Source organism: Cavia porcellus, unplaced genomic scaffold (genome assembly GCF_034190915.1).
Source record: "Cavia porcellus strain 051 isolate PalLab524CR breed Dunkin Hartley unplaced genomic scaffold, mCavPor4.1 scaffold_7, whole genome shotgun sequence".
Classification (NCBI taxonomy): Eukaryota; Metazoa; Chordata; class Mammalia; order Rodentia; family Caviidae; genus Cavia; species Cavia porcellus.
Window position 1 is genome coordinate 56,385,550 of NW_026947490.1, and position 24,446 is coordinate 56,409,995.

At 34.0% G+C, this 24,446-nt stretch overlaps 1 protein-coding gene across 6 annotated transcripts in view; it reads right to left on the reverse strand.

Annotated features, from left to right (window-relative positions):
• Nme7 (NME/NM23 family member 7) overlaps positions 1-24,446 on the reverse strand; it is a 226,127-nt gene that overhangs the window by 143,168 nt on the left and 58,513 nt on the right. For all 6 annotated transcript variants that reach the window (XM_063253631.1, XM_063253632.1, XM_063253630.1 and 3 more), the window contains 3 exons: positions 18,337-18,387; positions 16,043-16,250; positions 9,877-9,982 (listed from right to left, as the gene is read on the reverse strand). In XM_063253631.1, coding sequence (XP_063109701.1) covers positions 9,877-9,982; positions 16,043-16,250; positions 18,337-18,387 — 365 coding nt within the window. The remainder of the gene's footprint in view (positions 1-9,876; positions 9,983-16,042; positions 16,251-18,336; positions 18,388-24,446) is intronic.

Below are 24,446 nucleotides of genomic sequence, written 5' to 3' on the forward strand. Positions count from 1 at the left end.
AAGGGGAGAGTGAACAAGCCCCTTTCCCCTTCCTTAATTCAGGGTGTTAATTTATCTCATCAATGAGAGAAAAGTAACCAAGACAGTGAGTAGGGATACAGTATTTATCACAACACCCAGTTCTGCTGCTGTGTGGCACAACAGCAGTCACAGACAGTGTACAACTTAGATGGATGACTGGGTTTTATAAAACTTTATTCATAACATTAGGCAGCTGGCCCAATTTGAATCAAGTGCTACTTTCTGCTGAATCCTGATCTATGGCTTTCAAACCAGTAAATAACTAAACAGAAAGGAGGACAACAGAAAAATCTTACCCATCAGACAGACAGCTAGAAAGACATCAAATAAGAGATAAAGTGAAGTTAAAAAAAAAAAAAAGTTGAGCCAGATAAAAAGACTGAGGTGACACCGTAAGGAACTGGAAGAGAATCAAGAAGCCAAACCATGCCTTCCCATGAGCCAGCCGGTGTGCAGGCTGGGAGACAAGAGCTGGTAGTCTGGCATCTATTTGGAGGACAACAACATGCATTACAGCAACCATTACAGCATTACAACATGCAACAACATGCATTACAGCAACCATTACAGCAGTAAAAAACTGCTGAGCGCTACGAAGGAAAAAGCAAAACATGCCAAGAGAACAGGTCATGCTCAGGGCATTTCTAATTTTCCTGAGGAAATGACATTTTGAGGGTGGAGAGAATGAGGGAATATACATTCAAGGAATAAAGTAGAATGAATAAAATGCACACAGAAGGAGCAGAGGGTTCTTAAGGATCCTAAAAGGTAGATGGTAATGCTACAGTACAGAAGCAAAGGAGGGGCATAGCGAGACAGGTTAAATAAATTACACGGTGTCCTTTAGTATCTGCATATGCTCAGGTCCTTTATATAAAGCAGCATAGTACATGCATGTAATCCACTCACGTCTTCGTATAAAGTTTAAACCATCTCTAGATTACTTTTAATACCTAATACAACATAAATGCTATGTAAATAGTTGTTATACTGTACTATTCAACTAATAAAACAAGAAAAAGTGAGCACATTTCAGTATGTACATGCAATGCTTTTCTGAATATTTTCCAGCCACATTTGATGGAATCCACAGAGCTTACAGACACAGAGGCTGACTAAACTTAGAAATAGCATACTCTTTTAAATACAAAAATAAAGGAATATTTTCTGGATTTAGTCAAATGAATGCCTTTAAAACAAAAAGTAAAGACTTCTGGGAAGATGGCGCAGTACAAGCAGCACAGAAAACAGCCTCTCTTGAAACATCATAGAGCCACGGGAATAACTTTAGCCAGAGCTGTTTGACAAGAGAAAGAGACAAAAGGAATAAAGATCGCAAAGGAAGAAGTTAAATTATCATTATTTAAAGATGACATGATAACTCTTCTTAGAAGACCCCAAAGGCTCCACCAAAAGACTTCTATAAGCAAATTTAGTAATGTAGCTGGTTATAAAGTCAATAGTCAAAAATCAGTAGCCTTCTTGTAAACCAATAACAAACTCACTGTTATGGTGGATACATTGTTTCAACTTGAGCAATTTAGAAGTTTACCTGAGAGATGCCAGGAAGCCAGGGTTCCTACTTTGTAAATATCCTCATCCTGAGCAAAGGAGGGCAAGGAGACTGTGTGAGTGTTACACCCACCCTAGAGGGGTGTGGGTGGCCTGTGTACAGTATAAGCCAGAAGACGCTTGTTTTATTACCTTTTAGCTTTGGCTGCTTTGGCTCTGGCTACTGTCTTAAAGTGTTGCCCCAGTGCCATGCCACCCTGCCTTGAAGCTACCTGATTATGGACTAAAACCTTCAAAATCTGTAAGCTAAATAAACCTTTCCTTCCTTCATTTTGAGTGTTGGGTATTTTGTCCCAGCAACAAGAGAAAAGTAACTGAGATACTCACTGAGAGAGAAATGGCAACTATATCTTTATAATAGCATCCAAAAAAAGAAATACTTAGGAATCAAACAAAAGATGTAAAGACCTCTACATTGAAAACTACAGTACTCTGAAAAAGGAGATTGGTGAGGATATTAATAAATGGAGCGATATCCTGTGTTCTTGGGTAGGAAGAACCAATATAGTGAAAATGGTCATACTTCCAAAACTGTTATACAGATTCAATGCAATTCCAATCAAAATTCCAACAGCATATCTAACAGAATTAGAGAAAACAATCATAAAATTCCTCTGGAATCAGGAAAGACCTAGAATCACAAAGGTGATCCTAGGCAACAAAGGCAAGACAGAGGGCATCACAATCCCTGACTTGAAATTATACTGTAAAGCTACTGTGATAAAAACATTGTGGTATGAGCAAAAAACAGACCTGAAGATCAGTGGAACACATTAGAAGATACAGAAATAACTGCAGACACAGTAAGCTACCTTATCTTTGACAACGGTGCCAAATACATTCATTGGAAGAAAGATCGTCTCTTTAATAAATGGTGTTGGAAAAACTGGCTTTCCAGATGCCAAAGATTAAAACTGAACCCATATCTTTCACACGGTACTAAGCTAAAATTAGAATGGATTCAATAACTTAATATAAAACCGAAACATTAAATCTGCTGGAAGACAGAGTAGGCAAAACTCTTGAAAATATTAGTGTAGGCAAAGACGTTATGAATTAAACCCAGAGTGCACAAGACTTACTGTAAAGAATCATAATATAGGATCTCACCCTATTAAAAAAGTTTTGCACAGCAAGAGAAACCACCAACAGAGTGAAGAGACAACCTACAACGTGAGAGAAAATGTTTGCCAGCTGTTCTTCAGGTAAACAATTATTTTTCAGAATGTATAAAGAACTCAAAAAAATCAGTCCTTCCAGATTTAAAGACCTTATCCAAAAATGGGCATCTGAGATGAACACACACTTTTCAGATGAAGAATTACAAACAGCAAATAAGTACATGAAAAAACGTTCAACATCACTGGTCATTTGATAGATAGAAATTAAAACAACACTGAGATTCCACCTCACCCCAGAAAGAATGGCTACTATCAAGAAAGCAACCAGTAACAAATGCTGGAGGGGCTGTGAGGAAAAAAACAAAAACAAAAAACCTTCTCCACTGTTGATGGGAGTGTAGACTGGTGCAACCACTGTAGAAATCAGGGTAGCGAGTCCTCAGAAAACTAGGATTGGATCTCCCATTCAACCCAGCCATTCCCCTTCTGGGTATCCTCCCCCAAAGAATTAAAAACATTATACCACAGCAATATATGTGCACTCATGTCAATAGTAGCACAGTTTATGATAGGCAAATCTTGGAAACAACCTAAATACCCATCAACTAAGGAATGGATAAACTGGACATTTTTATAGGTAAATGGATGTGCCTTAAAAACATACTTAATAATGAAATAAACATGTTACACATGCATAATTATCGCATTGTTTCATTAGTATGATAAGGGAAAAACATATTTTTATTCCAGAGGGAATGACGTCAGCCAAGCAATGGCTCAGGCCACACCTGCCTTCACTTTAACTAATACACTGTGAACCATTTTGAGTTGACTTTTGGATGCTTTAAGAAATTTGTGATGTGCTACAAGGTCTGGGGTTTTTGCATGTGGAGATCCAGTTGTTTCAGTACATTTATTGAGGATGCAATCCTTTCTCCACTTAATTGCTTTTGCATCTTTGCCAGAAATCAAATGTCTGCTATGTGGGTATCTGTTTTGGGACTTTATATTGATATTTTGGTGGTTTGTCTATCGGTACCATTTTGTCATGATTGGTGTAACTTTGTTGTAAGTTGTGGGGTTGTGGAGGTTTGGAGCTCTAATTTTGTTCCCTTATCAAAGTTGTTTAGACTATTCTGAGTCTTTTTTATTTTTACAGAACTGTAAGAATCAAAAGGTTAATCTATATAGAAAATTATGGTGACAGTTTGATAAAAGATTGTGTTTTCTGATCTTTATTATTGTCTATTCATTTTTGGTTTCATTCTGTCTTTTATTTTTAATTAAAAAAGAAAAAATTCTAAATAAAAACCATAAAAATTATTATTCCTATTAAAATGTTATAAAATAATCTCAGTTGTGGAATTAAACAGCTCTGCATTTGGAGTGCTGTCAATCCCTTTAGTTCTGAGATTCCACACTTGTAAACAGTGTGGGTTTCGTATTGTAAGGCCTAAATGATCATCCATATGGAGGCAGAATACTACAGTGGAATAGAATGAAAACCATCTTGGTACAAATCCTGCCCCATGCGGTAAGAGCTGGCGGACCTCGGTCAGGTTAACACCGTCCTGCTTAGGTTTCCTCTTTTGTGACATAGGTTACAAGTAATATTCACTCTCTATTTTAAGAATGAAGGATTTCATGCAAGGATATTTAGCACTTCATAAATATGAACAACTAACACTAAAAATGAAACACTGGGTCACTTTGTGTCTTGCAAAAGCCCTTTTTAATAATCCCATGAACAACCCTGAAAGACCCTTTGCCTTCTCCCACGCCAAATCACTGACAATCATAGGGACTCCCGTTTTCCTCTAAAGGCTATTAGATTTGGGGACACATTAGCAAACAAAACTTCATTATTTAAAAGTAAATTGTTTAAGTTTAATGCACACATATCTCTCTAGGGCCATTAAATACAATCCTGTTTCATAGGGACAGCAGAACTCAAGCTTCTTCCTAAATCAATCAATAACTAATTTCATTTAATTTATAAATTCATGGGATATTTTTAGCACCTATAATTTTATATTTCAAAAATACATAAGCTCTGTGAATTCAAATTCAGGTCTTACATGTAGTTCAATTTATTTGGTAGATGTTACAAATTCCATCTAACGGTCTACATTTTCAGATAAAAATAGAACAATCACAGAACTCCAAAATTGTGATATTGCAAGCAAAACTAAGACACTTCCAAGATTTTTCTGTGAAAACCTAGATTTACAACATTTGCATTCAATTTCTTTACACCAAAAATTTCATACCTCTTCTCTAGGACAACGGAAGCTGAATTATATGAAGGAAATTTGGTAGAGATGACCAGGACATAACCTAATTAGCCCAATGTTAGGGGGCTGCACTGGCAGACTGTGTCTTTTGGGGTTCCTGGTCTACCTAGAATCTAAACTAGGCGTAATTAAAGTAGATACTAAGATTCCAAAAGAGGTTCTTAACAAAGAACAACCCAATTTTATATATATGACTGTCTTGCTAACAATTGTTTCAATTAGCATATCAGTGTCAGTCCCAGTGTCAAATTTATAAACGATCTAGCATTCTAATGGCTAATGTGCTTCCGGTTTGACTAAACACAACAACCCCAAAGTGTTTCCATACACTTTAAAAACCTAAAATTATTTTAATACACTCTCCCTGAAAATTAAGTTTTACAGAAAATATATATTGAGATACAAAATATAATTTTTACAAGAATTTTTATAGTTTCTTTATCCAGTCTCACTGAATAATAGATTATTTGAATTTAAAACCTAGTACTAGACAACACTTTTAAACCACCTTAACTCATTTGACTGGTAAAGAAACAATTTCAGAAAAGACTACTGAATGAAGAATGCAGTAACACTGTTTAACAAATGAATCTGCTACAAGACAGGAAATTGTCCAACAAACTTCAAGGTTCTATCATTTCTAAGGGCTAAACTGTCTGTACAAAAGCAGCTCTCCCAGATCTGGCTGCCACCTCCTGTCCAGTGCCAATCATAACAGGCATTCAGAAATAGCTGCATAATTAACCAAATGTAAGCAATAATCCTATTTCATGAACTTAACTTAGACCTAGGCTTTACCTAGGAAAAATACGCTTTTTGCTCCTTAAACAATGATTAGGCATTTTATTCCTTGTGGATGTTTGATTTTTTCTCCATTTGACACATCACCTTGTTACAAGCGAATCACTCAACTTACTTAAAAATTAAAAGATAATAACATTAGTAGCAGCAGTAGTGGAAATAGAGTTTGAAGCTGACAGTAGTAAGGCCAACATTACTTATACAACACGGTAAGTCCCTGACACTGTCCCAAGTGCTGCTCATATACTAATACATTCAATCATCAGTTATTCAAGAAGAAACTGTAATATTATTCTCATTTTACAAAAAAAGGAAAGAGGATAGATACAAAGAGACAAAAGATTTTATATTCATGGCTAGTAAGTTGCAGAGCAAGAACTTAAACCTATACAGCTTGATTTCAGAGTAATAAAATTATTCACTTTATGGATGTAATTAATTACATATGAAAACAAACATGTTGCATAATTTTAAAATTAAAAAAAACTCAAACATATTTACCTGTTTTTTCACTCTTTTTAAATGGCTCAAAATGACAATACAGTATGTTTCAATCACACATTTAAAAACACTGCAAATGCCTCAAATACACTTTCTTTATCCCATCATCTGCTCCACAAAGCACCCTCTGTTTCTCTGTCCCTGTCTCTGTCTCTGTCTGTCTGTCTGTCTCTCATTCTGTCTCTCTCAGCCCCCTTAGAAGTGAAAAGTGAAACCACTACATCCACACAGAGTTGGTACAGGACTAAGAACTAAGACTCCTACATACACACATGACTACGCTTCATGCCCAGGAATTCAGGCCCAGAAAGATAAGGATGCAAATTCATAAGTAACTTCATTGTTTGCTTCAGAAACTTCCCTCCAAACCCTTTTACCCCAACAACACACTTTCACAACAGTCCCTTTCACAATATCCTTCAACTGAGCAAACAACTCACTTAGCAGACAACTGCGCATTCAGAAGTCATAGTGAAGACCCATGGGTCTTTCCACTACATACAGTATCAATCAAATCACCTCTCTCAATGAGTCACATTAAGACTCTCAAAGGTAGACCCCAAACTCTACCGTATTTACCCATGACCTCTCCCTTGTAGAGCATAGATGTCAACAAGGTTGTGCTTTTCCTTATTGTAGTAACAAATACTAGCTTTGCTTCATCCACAATCTCCCCTGGCCTTTTGGAGGGGCAAGTTAGCGGTCAACAGATGCTATTTAAGTAGCTCTGACAGCAACTTTCCTTTATCCTTTCTCAAAAATTTCTTCTTTCTGACAGCAACTTTCCCTTATCCTTTCTCAAAAATGTCTTCTTTCTGACCACAGGTAAAATTAAGTACACCAGAAGACGGGGTCATTAAAGAAAACAGCAATGCAGAGGAACCAAGGCAATCACAATAAATTCAATATGAGACTTCAAACTCTACTTCGTTTTAGCCGCGGCTTAATCTAAACTGAGTTAATTACATTAATTCACAATGTGTCTTAGTATCCCTGAAATCCAGGTTTAGAAAGAAAAGGAAAACAACAGAAAAGCAAAGCCTTAAAATGTCAAAGTTGATTCTGCCACCTGAAAAGATTCTATTAAAACTGCTCTGCCTTAATTAATGTATATCCCTAACATACCTCAGCGGTACAGCACTAGCATATCACGTGCAAGGCCCTGTACTTAACCTCTAGCACCATCAAAAAAAGTTTAAAAAGGAATGTAGTTAACCTTCCAAGTAAAGCTCTAACTGAAAACATTTTGCTGTTGAGGTAGTAGGGATTAAACCCAGGGCCTTTATACTGAGATACATCCCCGGTATCTCCTTTTCTTAAAATTTTGAGACAGGGTCTCATTAAATCACTAAATTTGTTTGAGTGCTGAGATTATAGGTGTGCCTGGCTTGCAAATGATTTTAACCTGTGTTAAATATAAAAATTATATATAATAGAATCACTCATTGCAACATCACCTTTTATTTACATATATTATCATTTTATTAGGTTTTACATTCACCTGTATAGTTATAAGGTCTACAGATATTATTTATCCTACTTCCACTTTATCTCAGCCTTTTTGTATCTAATCACATTTTTTAGAAAAGATTAAATTAGATAAAAACTAGTGAAACATACTAAGACACAAAGGTTTTTTAAAAGTTGAGAATTTCAAATAAGAACTCATAACATTTAAACATGTATGTGTTATATGTGTGTACATATATATGTATGTATGATCTATTTTTTAAAAACCTGGGATCTTAAATGATGATCATTTTGCTTATCTACTGAGGTATACATTGGGTGTGTGTACGTGTGTGAATGCAACATAAAAATCTCTAATTTTTTCACAAATCTTTAAACATTTTTATTGCTATCACTCCCTGTGGAAGTGTTATGTTTTAGGATTTGCTGCTTTTGGGACAATGCATCTAGAGGAAAGAACATTAGTGCTAAAAAAAAAAAAAAAAAAAAAAAAAAATCTACAGAGTCTGCATCCTGGGTTTTCTACACTAAACTAGAAGGCATAATCTCATAGAACTTCAGCTTGCTTACCTGGAAAAGAATGTTAAACCCACCTGCTTGACATTCTCACTTTGAAGATTAAGGGAGATAATATACATTTCCAACACAGCTGCTACCTAGCACATAATGGTAATTCTCCATAAATGTTTGTTACCCTGCATTCATCTAAGATCCCTACAATTATGGTCCTAAGGACCTATTAGATATTCAGCATTTCTTAAATAATTAAATAACTATTAATTATGCAACAAGATCTTTAAGGTTCATGTCTATTCAACCAATAATTTTACTTCTAGAAAACTAGCCAGAGGAAATGATTGGAGAGCTCATCAAATATTTATGTACACAGACATTCTTCAAAGCCTTATTTTCAATATCAAAAACTAGAAACAACCTAAGGATCCAAATAATATACACATCCATATGACCAATATTAAATATTAAATAAACTATTAAAATATGCACAAAGACTTAAGAGTGGGCAAAAATGCTCACAAAAACTAAAGCAATAGTGTATAGCATATAATGTTAACAATTACTTCTTAGATCATGCACCTACACAAACACACATTTGGAGGAAATGTATTGAAATATTAACAATGGTCAGGCATGGTGGCACATACCTATAACCCGGATACTTATAGAGGGCCAAAACAGGGAAATCCCAAATTCACAATCAGCCTGGACAACTCAGAGAAATTCTGCCTTAAAGTAAAATAAAACAAAATAAAAGGGGTTGGGCTGGGAATTTAGCTCAGAGCTGACTTCTTGCCCTGGATTCAATCCCAGTACCACAAAATAAAAACTAAAAAAATAAATAAATGAAAAAGGTAAATAAATAAATAACTGCCTCTAGATAAAACAGGTAATTTTTTGTTTTCTTTTTAATGTATTTTTATTTTCCAGTTTTCTACTCTCTCCATGAATTATCTTGAAGCTTAGAAAACATAAAATTTAAAACTACATCAAATTGTGTATTATTAGTATACTGTAACATTTAAATATGGTCTTTTTAATTATGCTCCATTTCACTTTTAAAAATTGGGGTAGCTGATAGAAATTCATACAATAGACTAACACAGATGAGGAAATTCGATTAAAGATAAAGCAAAACTTGTGCCCTCTTTGTCTTTCCCTGTGTATGCAAGTATGTGCATGTGTGTCACCATTAAAGAGCTTTTCTTCAACTTTCTCAGGCATGGTAGACACTGTTTTCAATAAAATATTAGGAGAATTATTTAGTGAGCTAATTAAAACACAGTCATATGACTGGAAGCCCAGAAGAAGATTAAAAATCAAGTACTCAAGTGAGCAGGTCCATGACAAGCAATCTATGGTACACCTCCTAAAAATGTAGATGCACTAAGAAAGATGGAGATTTAGAAAGATTTTCCATTATAATTTTCCCTTTATTCATGTGTCTTCAAAGAGAAATAAATTTAGTTGGAAAATGTATACTTTATTATGTAAAATGTATCAAGAAAAGAACCACTAACAGGATAAACTATTGTCCAAACAAAATGCACGAGGTGTGGTATACTCAGCACAGCACTCACCTTCACTGACGGCATGAGGCTTAACGATACAGCAGGTACAGTTGGTAAATTTGGCTGTGTTTGCTGGCCCACAACCTCCTCTTGAAGGAAAAAAGAATTCCATTTCCTAAAGACAGAGAGAAATCGCTTTGACACATAAGATCCCTTATCTTGAATTTACAAAATATGAAATAGAATTATGCAACTACCATTAAAGTTTCATAATATAAAGTCTCTGTTTTAGATATCCTAAATATGAGTTTTACAAAAACTGATTAACAAAGTTCTTATTTCCCACAATGAAAAGCTCATAAGAAACAGATTTAATTTTAACTGTTTTAAAATGTGGTACTGGGAGTTAAACACTGACCTACATCCCCAATCTTTTTCTGTTCTTTGTTTTGAAATAAGGTTTTGTTGTCACTAACCTGCCACACTGGGCTCAAATTTGTGGTTCTGCTGCAATAGTCTACCAAACTGCTTGATTACATGTGGAACTACTACACTTCGATCAATTACAATATATAAAATTAAATTAAAAACAAGGTAATCTTGCAAAACATGGTAACACACACTTGTAATCTCAGTAAAAGAGGGAAATTTGTATAGAAACAGATTAATGTTCAAAATTCAGAGAATTACAATTAGTTAAAACTAAGTTTACTATGACTCTAGCATAAGTCAAATAAAATGAACCATATTTATATTTTATATCCTGACTCCAACTGTGTTGCTTTGCATCTGACTCATTAAAATCACGGCCCAAAGATCTGAACTAATCACAAAGATGGGCACAAATAATCAGTTCTTTTAATTATTTAGATGCTTTCGTGCCTTAAGCATATACCATTATTATTTTCCCTATTCCCTTTCCAAACTATCTTCCCAAGCTCTGAAAGCCCCACAAGTGTTTAAAAAGTCTCTTCAAACAGCTCGTCCTCTCGGAGGCTTTTCCCGAGGCCTCCAGTCAGCACTCAGGCCTCCCTCCATACCGTGGTACTTCAAGTACTTGCTCTACCAATTACAGCTTTGAAGAAAGGAAATAACTTGCAAAACTTGAGGCTCCAAGGTTACTACAACAATGCTTGGTTCAAACTAAAGAATCACTGTTCATTAAATTTCAAATTGAAATGTTATAGGCTGTGTTAAGATGGCCCACTAGTGAATATTTATTTATGTTTTATTTTTGTGGTGTTTGGGATCAAACTCAGGGCCTTGCACATGTGAAGCAAGTGCTCCACCACTAGGTTACATCCTGAGCCCTGGATTATGTTTTTTTAAAAGATGGGAGAATAATTGTTTAAATACATGTATCCACACAGCACAAATGAGGAAAAAGGAGATTCAAGACAATGTGAATAACAACCCCTTGCATGTTAGCAGGTGGCAAAGTCAAGATTCAGATCCGGGAAATTACGAATCCAAAGCTCTAAACTTTTTCTGTCCTTTTTTTTCCAAGTAAAAAGCAATGCTATATTATTCTACCTCTAGAATATCAAATGTTTAACCAATTATTTGGTCAATTATTTCCATTTCTAATTAATTTATTTTATTGCCCAAACTTTTTTTCTTAATTTTTAAAAATGGAAATGCCACCTTTCCAAATACTCACATATGTTAAATATAATGTTTGCTTAAGGCAACATTTATAAAGGTTTTACTTAAATATATATTCTTAATAAAAGTGAATAATTCTGTTTTTGTTTTTATTTCTTTACTTTCTGTTCCCCACCCCCGTGCTACCTACTAATTGAAGCTAACATTTGCAAGATCATTTTCATTAGTTCTTTCTTATGGCAACTAATTTCAAGTTTTCATACAACGAATATAAAGCCATCAAAAAAATGTTTATGTGTCTTTGTGACTTGAGGTACTAAAGCACTCTGAATAAAGCTCTTCTCCTTGTAAAGAGCTCCTGCTATCACTCCTGGTCTTTTATATTTCCTTACATTGTCTAAGTGAAAATGAAAAATATTATATTCAGAACTTGAAAAAATTAAAAATTCAGATTCAATTTGTTAAGCCGTAAGTATATGGTTTTTTAAAACAAATTATAAAATACACAGTTGTAGCTAAGTTTTTACCTTGAAGAAACACAGAAATCTCACTACAGAATTTGACCAATCTAAACTAGTATCTTTTGTTATGATAATAAAAATATTGCTAAATGGTTTCCAATTAAATGTTTCTCAAAATTTTTTACTTATACAGAATAATTTTAAGTATTTTTGTGAATTTCCCTAATAAAAAGCAAAAATCATAAATAAATGTTTCTCTATACTGTCCTAATGCCGAATATTAAATCTGTTTTCAGAAAATAATCTAAAACATTAAAATGAAATATAAAATCACATAAAATGTGATGAAATGGCGGAGGATATAGCTCAGTAGCATAAGCGCCTACCTTGCAATTGTGTGGTCATGAGCTTGATCCCCAGTACCAAAAAAAAAAAAAAAAAAGATGCAATGTGAAATGAAAAAAAAGAACCAAATTTAATTAAAAAATTATAAAGTGATATTTACTATGTAAAGCATATACATTATCAAAAGAATGAGCTGGAAAGACTATGTCATAAATAGCTATCTCTTCAAACATTGCTGGCAGAATTACTAATGATAATATTTTACTATACTTGCCAAATTTTCTAAAGGTTGTTTTCCTTACTTTATGTTCTAAAACACTGTAACATTTAAAACAAAGTAGGTTATTGCTTTCAGCATATGCACTGGAGAGTGGCAGTTAAATCAGTCTTCTAGAGCCTGATTTGAAGTTCTCATATGAGCATCGTACTGAAATTTTCCAAGTCTCATTCCTGCAACAGTAAATTGAGGTACTATAGGAGACTACATAGGGTATTGTGAAAAATAAATAATATATAAAAGTGTTTATAACTTTGCCTGTGATGAAGTAAGCTTCAAATGGTAGGTCTGTTGATATTTTTGTATCACAAACTTGCCTGAATCTTTGATTTAGATTCTGGAGACATGAAGATGAATGAGACATCTTCAAGGAATTCATTTTACTAAATAAGAATATGGATAAGCAAACAAGGACTTCTTAAACATGGTGACATAGGTATGCAATAAATACTAACAAGAAAGGGCACCTCCAGTAAGGAAGGGTACCTCACTCAGTTTTCATCACAAAACAAGAAATTGGTAGCAGCTGAGATTGTTTCAATTAAGTTATTTATTTATTTAGTTTTCTGTATTTGCTGCACTAGAGAGTGAACCCAGGAGCTTTTTACACTGAGCTACATCCCCACAACCCCAGCCTCTGTTCCTTTTTCCTCAGCTTTCCTTTCTCTCCTCCCCTCCCTCCTCCTTTCCTTTCCATTCATTTTGAGATACGATTTTTCTTTTTGTTTTAAATTTTAAAGAGGTAAAACTAAACAGAACAAAGCCAATCAGAAGAAAACAATGTAAATGACACAGATTTCAAAGCAAGACAACAGGAGATCATCACTGGCTACCATAATGTCTCTTGTTTCCTTCTAAATAGTTGTCCATATCTCACACACAATGAATTCACAAAACAAAATATTAAACTGATCAGAACAGAGTGATGAAGGCATTATAGGTCTTTACGACCAGACAACAGGGAAATCAACAACGGCTGTCTCTGGTTCTCTTCAAAATAGTTGTCTGTACCTTCATGTATGTTGAAATTAAACAATACAAAGCAGACTAAATTGTAGCAGCACAATTTGTAATAGCCAGATCTTAGAAACAACTGGAAACAACTGAGGAATGGATAAGAAAAATGGATAAAAAAGATGTATTTTTATATAATGGGAGTACTACTCAGCTATAAAGTAACGATCACATTGAGATATTTACAAATAAATGGATGCAGCTTGAGACCATACTCCTAAGTGAAATAAGTCAAACTCACATGTGTAAATACTGTATAATCTCCCTAGTGTAAGAAATGATAAGAGTACATAAGCTACAAAACCTCAATAAATACAGTGAAAAGATAAGAACCTGCTTAAAGGGGAAAAATAATATCTCAGGGAAAAGGAAGAAAAAAGAGATAGGATTTTTCTACGTGACAGGTGGCTGATGCTGGGCTCAACTTGCTATATGCCTGCCTAGTCTCCCAGAATTATGCATTACAGGCATGCAACACTGCATCTGGCTGGTTCTTTAAATGTTTTCTTGTGCTGGGCATTTAGCTCAGCGGCATAAGACCCTAACTTGCAAGCAGGTGATCGTAAGTTCAATCCCTGATACCAATAAAAATAAATAAATAATAATAAAAAAAAACTTCTGTTGAGGTAATAATTGATATACATTAAAGTATACAATTTTGTAAGTTTCCATGTTTTTTTAAATTTTATTTTATAGAATCTGAAAATGATTTTATAAGTTCATGTAAATTGCACAGAATAGTGGATTACATTTTGGTGTACTGCAACTTGCATATAATATACATTGATTTTTTTTTTGGAGATGTTGAGGTACAATTGATATACATTAAAGTATATAATTTTGTAAGTTTTGCATGTTTACCAAATGAAAGCATAGCCACAATAAAGCTAACTAACATATCATCCTTCCTCCCACTGGGTAATTTCTTTCTTCTCTCTCTCCTGCCTTTCTTTTTCCCATAATCACTGATATTCCATTATTATAAATTACTTTCTACAATTTTACATAAATAGTATATTTTACAAATAGTATATACTCTTTCTTTAGCTGCCTTCACTTAGTCAAGTGATTTTAAGATCTATGTCTACAATGTATACGTGGCAATACTTCATTCTTTTTTATCACCAAATATTATTTCACGTCACGTGTCATGTTCCACGTATAAATATGCCTATTCACTTGCTGAACATCTGGGTTATTTCTAGTTGAGAACTATTACAAGTAAAGTTGTTATGAATACTCATGAGCAAGTCTTCTTTGTGTTGACACGTACTTTCATTTCTCCTGAGTACATACTCGGGAATGAAATGGTTGTATCATAGGGCAGAAGGATGTTTAACTTTTGAGGAAACTTCCGAGTTGTTTTCTAACATAGCTGCACCATTAATTCCCACCAGCAGTATATGACAGTTTTAGTTTCTCCGTATCCTTGCTTGTCTCTTGGTGTGAGTCAGTCCTGTTTTCAACTTCAGTCATAATGATAGGTGAGTAGTGGTATCTCAGTCATTTTAATTAGCATTTCCCTAATGGCAAATAAAGTTATGTATTTTTCATGTGCTTATTTACCATTCATTGATGAACTGTGCAAATTTTCTAAAGTAAGTGTGGAACTGATATAAAGAGAAACAAATGGATCAATAGATCAAAGCAGTAAATCCAGAATAGACCCATGTAGATACAATTAGCAAATGTGCAAAGCAATAAAATGCATAAGGATAGTCTTCTCAATAAATGGTACTAGAACAATCATATATTCATATACAAAAAATATATTTTAGTCACACCTCACCTTGCCTATAAAAATTAACTCAAAATGGACTGTAAGGTGAATGTGAAATCTAAAACATGAAAATTTCTAGAAGAAAGCAAATAGGAAATATCTATGATTTTGGATGAGCAACAGTTTCTTAAATGTGACACCAAAAGCATAATACATGAAAAATAAAATGGTAAGTTTGACTTCATCAAAAGAAAAATATTTCTTGTCCAAAGTCAGTGGTGAAGAGAATGAAAATGAAACCACATACACTATGAGAAAATATTTGTAAATCATATACATGAATGAAAAATTTATATCTATAATTATATAGACAATTCTTCACCTGCAGGGAGCTGCCAGATGTTTTTTAAGTTTCTTCTATGACCTGTAGTTCTTGCTCCTTCACATTCTGGTTCATTTTTCAGACACAGTACTTCTCCCCAATGCCTAGTTTTTGTTCTGAACTACAGAAAGCCCATATCTAATGATGCCTTTATTTTTTAATATCTACAATTTATAAACTAGTATTTCTATATGAATTCAATGGTTCAAACATTTATGAACCTTAGTCTTTTAAGTTTTATGAATAAAAAATGGAGTAACAAGTATTTTAATTATAGAAAACTAATCTTGATCAAGTGCAGCATACCAATTCATAAAAGTGACATGAAACACTATTTGATCCTAGGAAAAGGTCAAAGGTCAACTGCCTTACTTTGACAGAAAACATTTAACAAAATTAAAACAAAGTAAAACATTTTAAAAACACCTTACTCTGGCAGCAGAAGCAAAAGAATCCGGGCCATGAGCTGCGTTTCTTATGCCATCTGTTCCAAAGAGAGCTCTGATACTCCCGGGAGCATCTGTACGTGCCAGTCCAGAGTTTGCAGGGCCAAGCAGCCTTCTCCATTCACATATAGCATCATCTCTTAAAATCTCCATGGCAATAACAGGTCCACTTGTAATAAACTGGATCAACTCACTATAAAACAGATAAAAGACTGATTGGCTTCTTTTTTTCTGTCAATCTAGCCATTTCTCTTAACAACAAGGTTGCATTTAAATTTGAGCATTTTAACAGAAACATAAATACTATGATATCAGAACTACTGTGCATAAGCAAATTTTACACAAGCAAGATAAAATTTTCATGAATTGAGGGTTCTAAAGTGCTCCAATACATTATAAATTTCTATATTACTAATGTCAATCAATTATAAATCAATTACAGGGAAAAATCACTCTTATTGAATTAGGACTGCTTTACTGATTTAAAAGGTGTAGTTTTTTTTTTATTTTTTCCACTGCTCTGAAAAAACAAACAGAATATTTTCAAATGGTTTACCACTGCATTTAAGCAAGATTTCATAATACATAAAGTGACAAAAATGATCATTTTTTAGTAAAAACTTTTTTTTTTTTGATATCAGAAATGAAACGCAAGACCTTGAATTTGCCAGGCAGGTACTGTGCTGTTGAGTTAAATCACCAGCCCAAGAGCTTAATTCTTTTTATGTAGAACTATTAAAACTCAAAGAGTGACAAAGAACTCCCAATAATAAACACTTAGTTTAGTGATAAAAGTAATACTAATAATCCATCAAAAATATTCAATAATTAGTAGAAAAACTACTCTGGGCATTCTTATTAAGCTATTAAAGCATACACAGAGGCACTTGATTAAAAACCTAGCAATGAGTCATGGTTGACCAGGAAATAAAAATGACATTTCATTTTATTTTTCCACTTCTAAATGTATACAAGGTAGCAATGACAAATTTAATTGTGTAATAAGTGGACCTATCCTTGCTGTGTTAAAACCAAGTGCCTTCCAAAGTAAGCTCATATTTCTGTCTCACCCAAAGTAGAGAAGACAAAATGCTTCTGGAGAAAGGAACACAATATGCTGGGTCCTTTTGTGGCTATCAACTTATGACTGTTTTACGTATCTTCTTCCCTCATGATCATTTTCTATGAGCCAATGCTCTTTGATACTTCAATACTTCAATTCAATTTGAAAAATATTTACAAAAAATAGCATGTGTAAAGAAGCATTCTTACCCTCTACCCTAACAGGACCACAGACCTTCTCAGAAATACTCTGCTAGACCTTAGTTGCCCAAGTAACACCCCAGCAAACCAACCAGACAACTAGTTAGCTCATCCATTTAAAATAAGTCACTGCATATAAATTACATGTAAAACATTAAAGTAGGAGTTGTAACTCAATGCTATATATACATAGTAAAGAACCTATAACCAAAAATAATTTTCATCACTTCACTAAAAATTTATATATAAACATTCTAACAAGATATGGGGATATGCTATAATATTTGATTTACAATAATCTATAACATAGTAATCTTCTTAAAGATTTTTTTAGGCTGGGAGTTTAGCTCAGTGATGTAAGCACCTGCCTCACAAGTACAAGGTCCTGAGTTCAATCCCCAGTACAAAAAAAAAATTTTTTTTTAAACACCCTTCTGGGTACAATACCAACTAGTATATCTACTGTAGCAATTTGGCTAAAATAACAGTCTTATTTGAATGCAAACATCTCTTAATCTTTCAATAGTAATGAGTAAACACAATATTCCCTTCACTTAAATTACATTCCACATATTCAAAATAGAGATTTATTTTCTAACACATGATATTTGTCATATATCAAGGAAGAAAATATGTACCAGACTTTAAAAGAACAATAAATATTTAATAAAAATCACTATATTTTTAATGAATTATAATCTAAAAAGAAAGCCATTTTCTGGTAACTTAAATAATATATTTATTTCTTTTTTAACTTTGATTTTGATTAGTACACATTTGATGTACATTATTGTATCTCTTATGGGGAGTTGGTACATGTAATGATGAGACACAAGTTTTATCTGCTAAAAGGGCAACAAAACAATTCTTAGAAAACAATTCTAAATTGCAAGATGCTGTTTTGATCCTTTTGACAGATTATTCTCATGTAATAAATTGTTAGTTATAAAAATATACCTAGTTTTCTAGGAGACTCTATGCTAATGACTACCATCGCTTCCCAATTAAGTACCTACTTAAAAAAGGGCTTCGACTGGTGGTCCGCATGAAAATCTGCTGCTTCTTTCCTATAAAACAAGCAAACGACAATAGTTAGGAATTATATAAGAAAATAATTATTTTAGGTTACAGTATTAAAATAAAACAAAGGTGAAATTTTCTAAACATATAAATTAACTAATGATTTTTCACCAATTAGTCTGGCAAATGAACCTCCTTTTAAATATTTCAAAGTATGATTCATATCTATGTCAAAATACAAAATAAGAATAAAAATTAGAAGTGTTTACTTCTCTCCCTCTGGAACTGGGATTAACCCAAGGCCTTCCCACTGAGCTACATGTCCCACTTGTTCTTGTTTTGTTTTTTACACAATTTCACTAAGTCCAAACTTGTGAGTCACCTGCCGCAGTCTCTCAGAGTGGTGGACTACAGGCATGCACCAACATGTCCAGCTAAGCATTTATTTTTCTTTTACTTATCTTTTTATTAATATACATTTGTGATACCTAATTTGTGTAGCATCAGCTGACTTCCTTTTCCCCAGCATATTTAAAATTCTAGAAACAAAGTTTAACATTTGACCAACAAGAATATTTGGTAAAGTTCAAGCCTAACCCAAAATTTGTTATTTTCTTCTATATATTTTAACCTTGAGAGATTTTTTAAAATCTATTTTATTTCAAGGATTTAAAAAAGAAGGAAAAAAACCAAAAAAATTAAAGCACATCAATCAGGGGTAACAATGGTACATACGTTGTACATTGTATCCCCAAATTATTCACCCAGAGCACAAGCCATCTGCTTCAGTTGTCCAAATAATACCAGCACAAATCCTTCTCTTTGGTAAACTCAAGAGAAATCAGTAGTATAACTATCTTAACTATCTATCTATATAATATACATATACATACACACATACACATATACATGTTTTTTCTTTCACTTCTCACACTAATGAAACAGTATGTTTACATGTGTGTCTTATTTATTTCACTACTGAATACATTCTCCAGTTGCATCCATTTACCTATAAAAGTCTCCAGTTTATCCCTCTTTATAGCATAGTCCTCTATTGTATAAAAGAGACCATTTTTTTATTCATTCTTTGGCTGATGGGCATGTAGGGTCCTTCCAAGATCTGACTATTATGCACTGTGCTGCATAATACACATATAATGGGTACACATATATCACTGTGGTATATGATGTTTTTAATTCTTTTGGGAAGATACCCAGAAGGGGAATGGCTAGTCGAATGGGATCTCTCATCCTAGTTTTTGAGGAATCTCCACACTGATTTCCACAGTGGTTGACCAGTCGGCATTCCCACCAACAATGGAGAAGGATTCCTTTTTCCCCACCACCTCCTACCATTTGTTATTGCTTGATTTCTTGATAGTAGCCATTTTTTCTGAAGTAAGGTAGAATCTCAGCACTGTTTTAATTTGCATCTCTTGAATAACTAGTAATGTTGAGCATTTTTTGCATATTTATTTGCTGTTTTTATTTTTTCATCTGAGAAGTGTGTGTGTTCATCTCAGATGCCCATTTTTGGATCGGGTCTTTAAATCTAGTATCACTGATTTTTTTCTGAGTTTTTTGTATGTTCTCAATAGTAATTGTTTATCTAAGGAACAGCTGGCAAACATTTTCTCCGAGACAGTAGGTTGTCTTTTCCCTCTACTGGTGGTTTCTCTTTCTGTGCAAAAGCTCTTTAGTAGGATGAGATCTCAGTTGTTGATCCTTTGTGATAGTTCCTTTGTAATCTGGGTTTTGTTCACAAAGTCTTTGCCTACCTCAGTGTCTTCAAGAGTTTACCCACTCTGTCTTCCAGAAGACTGAATGTTTCAGTTTTAACAATACTACGATCTTTGACCCATTCTGATTTTAGCTTAGTACATGGTGAAAGATATGGGTCCAGTTTTAATCTTCAGCATGTGTAGAGCTAGTTTTTCCAGCACCATTTATTAAAGAGGCTATCATTCTTCCTGTGAATATATTTGGCACCTCTGTCAAAGATACGATGGCTCAGTGTGTCTGGAGTTGTTTCTATATCTTCTAATCTGTTCCAATGATCTTTGGATCTCTTTTTTTTGCCAGTACCACACTGTTTTTATCATAGGAGCTTTATACTATAATTTCAAGTCAGAGACTGTGATGTCCTCTGTTATGTCTTTGTTGCCCAGATTGTCTTTGCTATTCTAGATTTCTTCTGGTTCCAGATGAATTTTAAGATTGTCTTCATAACCTTGAGAGTTTAGACTACAATTTTAATTTAGTAGTTTTAGTTGCTTTGTTAACTACTGAATACTACATATGCTGTCTTAAAAGGTGCTTAACAAATTATGCATAGTAGAATGTATTCCTATTGGTTATTAATGACTTTAAAATAAGTGCTTTAAATGACATCAGTGAAAGAACATGGAGAAATTAAAATTTATATTTCCGTTAAAAGATATCTACAGAGACCAATAATAAGGATACGGCAATTTAAATGGATAAGCTGAAAAATAAAAATAACTTGTTTTCTCTTTTAAGCAAATCCAGTTTCTTAAAATTGTGTGGTTTTCTTAAAGGATTTAAACTGAGTTCACAGTATGTGACTAATATGTGCCAATAATAGTTAATTTTAAAATAAAAAATAGGTCTCTGTTAACAAAGGATCAATTTTTCAGGCTTAGGAATTAATTTGATATATGATGCTTTTAGAATCTTACTGGCCTGTTACAAAATAAATTCACATAACATGACATTCCTGAGTATACTCTGACTGTAACCACTGTACTCAAATATTTCCTTTTTCCAAAAGAGACTATGAAAGAGTACTTTGCCAATATAGAAAATAAAATGCATCCCAAGACATGGAGAGAGGAAAAAATCATTTTTCTAGAGCTTATTATATCTCATGATTAACTTATTGTATTTATTCCTCAAAATGGCATACTGAAATAGTTATCACTTTCATCTTTACATATGAGAAAAATTAGTTTCAATATGATTATATAACTTATTAGATAAGAGAGAGGCTGGACAAAATAGGAACATTTAAAGTCAAATCTCTCCAGTTGCTAGCCTGATTGCTTATGCATTATTACCAACCACAGGAAGAAAAAATCTGGATAAAACAGAAAAGAGTTCATGAAAGTAAGATATGTATATTTTATGCTATTGTCTAACATAGAGCAAAACTGAATGCCTAAAAGACTACCATGGAGAGTAAATTAGAAGAATTAACAGAATTGCATGAAAATAACCAACTCTAAACTTGTCAACACAAAAAGACTGAGCTACTAAAAAATCACAACAACTATAATAATGAATATAAATGGAAAGAAGTCTTAATACATTGGTAAAAGTATTTGCTTCTAACATGCCACTGATTCCGCAGTTACCTCCATTTCAAATCTAAACTTGAAACCAGAATGAGAGTTCAAGAAATTTTCCCCCATCACCCTTGGTTTCTTCCGTAAAAGGCTTCGAAGGAGACAGATTTTTATCTTTTTCTTATTTTAAAGAGAATAAAATCAACAAAACAAAATAGTAAAGCCAACAAAACAGAACAATGAAAGCAATACAGAACTTCAAAACAAGATAATAGGGAAATCAACAATGGCTACCATAATGTCTCTTGTTTTTCAAAATAGGTATCCATACCATCAGACACAATAAAATCACACGAACCTAAATAGAATAAAACCAATCAAAACAAAAGAATGAAAGTATATTTTAAAGAGAATAAAACCAAACAAACTAAAACAGAATAAAGCCAATCAAAACAAAACAGAGAAAGTGATACAAGACTTCAAAACCGGGTAATAAGAAATCAACAGTGGCTACCACAATGCCTCCTGCTAACAGGATAAGATTTTAACAAGTACATCATTACCTACAGGAGATTTCTGCTGGTGTTTTGTTGCGTATTATGAAGAAACTCACTATACTTTCACAAGGATCTACACGTAGTTATCTTAAGAAATACAGTTAGCACACACTTGTAATGCCAACACTCTGAGAGGCTGAGGAAAGAGGACCACAAATTCAAGCCCAGTCTGGGAAACTAACCAACTTAGGAACTTAGTGAGACACTTCCTCAAAATTAAAACAAAAAGGTTAGAAAGTGCTGGGAAGTTGCTTGGTACCAGGACACTGGGTTCAATAACTGATACAAAATAATAATAATTATATATACGTGCATACATGAATATATATACATATATGTATATAAATATATATCATGTTTTGTATATGTATGTATATATACTCAGGTCACTTAATGATGAAATCTATTCTGAGAAATACTGCTAGACAGCAATTTTATCATTTAAATGAACATCACAATGTATTTCTAAGAACCTACACAGTATAAGACAATCCCTTGACATGGCTTCATGACACAATCAAGAGACCTGTGTCTCTTACACACGTGTAAGACTACTGCCAGTGTAACAAAGCACAATGCTTTTTGGTAACTTTTTTTTAACAAATAGAGGGAGTACATTCTAAACTATTAAAAAGTATAATGGCTACATAAACCAGTAGTATAGTCATTTATTATCATTACCAAGTATTACACACTGTACTGTATACAACTGCTATACACCTGGAAGCTTTGTAGGTTAGTTTATATCACGGCTTTACCATAAACGTGGATAATGCTCTGTGCCATGACATTATGACAGCTCTGACATCACCCGGTGAAAAAGAGATTTTTCAGCTCCATTCAAACCTTATGAAACCAACAATAAATATACATCCATCACTGTCCTGGATCCACAGGTTGCTACTTGAAATCTGACGGCATTTATTTGGTGCTGCCCTTGTGCTGAGAACTAGAAATACAAATTCAGAGTGAACTCAGCTCCTGCCTTTTGAATACTATTATAATTGTAGGGAGCAGTTGAAGCTGGAGGTTGATCACACGTGTGGGGCTAAAGCAAGGCCAGCCCAGAAAAAATGGAAAGACCAAAACAAGCTATGTAAACAAGTTGTTTCAGCACCAAGAAGGCAAAGGGCCCAGGCCTGCCAAGCAATGGGTTGCTAGGCAGAGGGGCTGAAATTGACATCATCTTTCCCAGTATATAAATAAAGGTGCTACAGTGGTTCAGCAGTTCCTTTCTTCCCATCAGGAGGATAAGGGCCCCACCTCACCCCAGCTTTGTCTTTTCTTTATTTTTCTCATCCTCTCGTGGTCCTTAATCCCAAGAACCTCTGGAGCCACTTTGGGTCGCAGCACATGATTGCACACTTGAGTGTAATTTTGGAAGACTTTAAGCATTGGGAGAAACTCCTTTATGGGTCTCCAAAGCTCCTAACGTGTCTTACTAAGTAAATCAAGAATGCAAGGCCCTGACTTCACTATCTTATTCATTTCTCAGGACTGTCTACATTGAATAACTGAGGGATGGAAGTGGTCTCTCCTCATTACAAGGACAATCTTGTTTTCTGTTTTCTGATGACACAGTTTGTGATCCAAGTTCACACGTCTTCAGTTGTCATGCAGTACAGTGTGTACCTGGCATTCACCTGGGCCCAGATCACATCGTCCCTATAGACATGGAGGCAAGGGGAACCAATACAACTATGACATGCATATTGCTGGTTGAAGTTCTCTGCCTCCAACCCAGAAGACTTGGTGCCTGTTAATGTGCATGGAGGAGTGACAAATGAAGTGCCTTAGTAGCCTGTGAGCTTCATCTAAATTCATAGAAATGTGTAAGGTGCTATGAATAATTGAAGAAGTTTGTGTGGGAGTTAAGTCCCAATTAAACATTTGAGTTAGGTCTGAATCATGAATAGTAATGGACTAGAAAACAAAGTAGAGTAAAGCATCAAGGTAAAATAAAATTATGCATAAGAGAACACAGGAGAGATGAAATACTGCATATTCAGGAGGTTGAAACCCAAATGGCCTCTAGAGGAGGTGCCAAGAGGTGAGTCTATTAAGATAGGCAAGGGCAGATCACTAAGGTCTTAACTATTTCACCAAAGACCTAGTCTGCTTTTCCTGAAGATGGGGAACTGCTGAAAGGTTTAAAGAAGGGGACAGTGACATTTCATTTTATACGACTGATTCTTCTGTCAACATACAGAATATAATGAAGTAGCCTTAGGGAAGAAAATACCC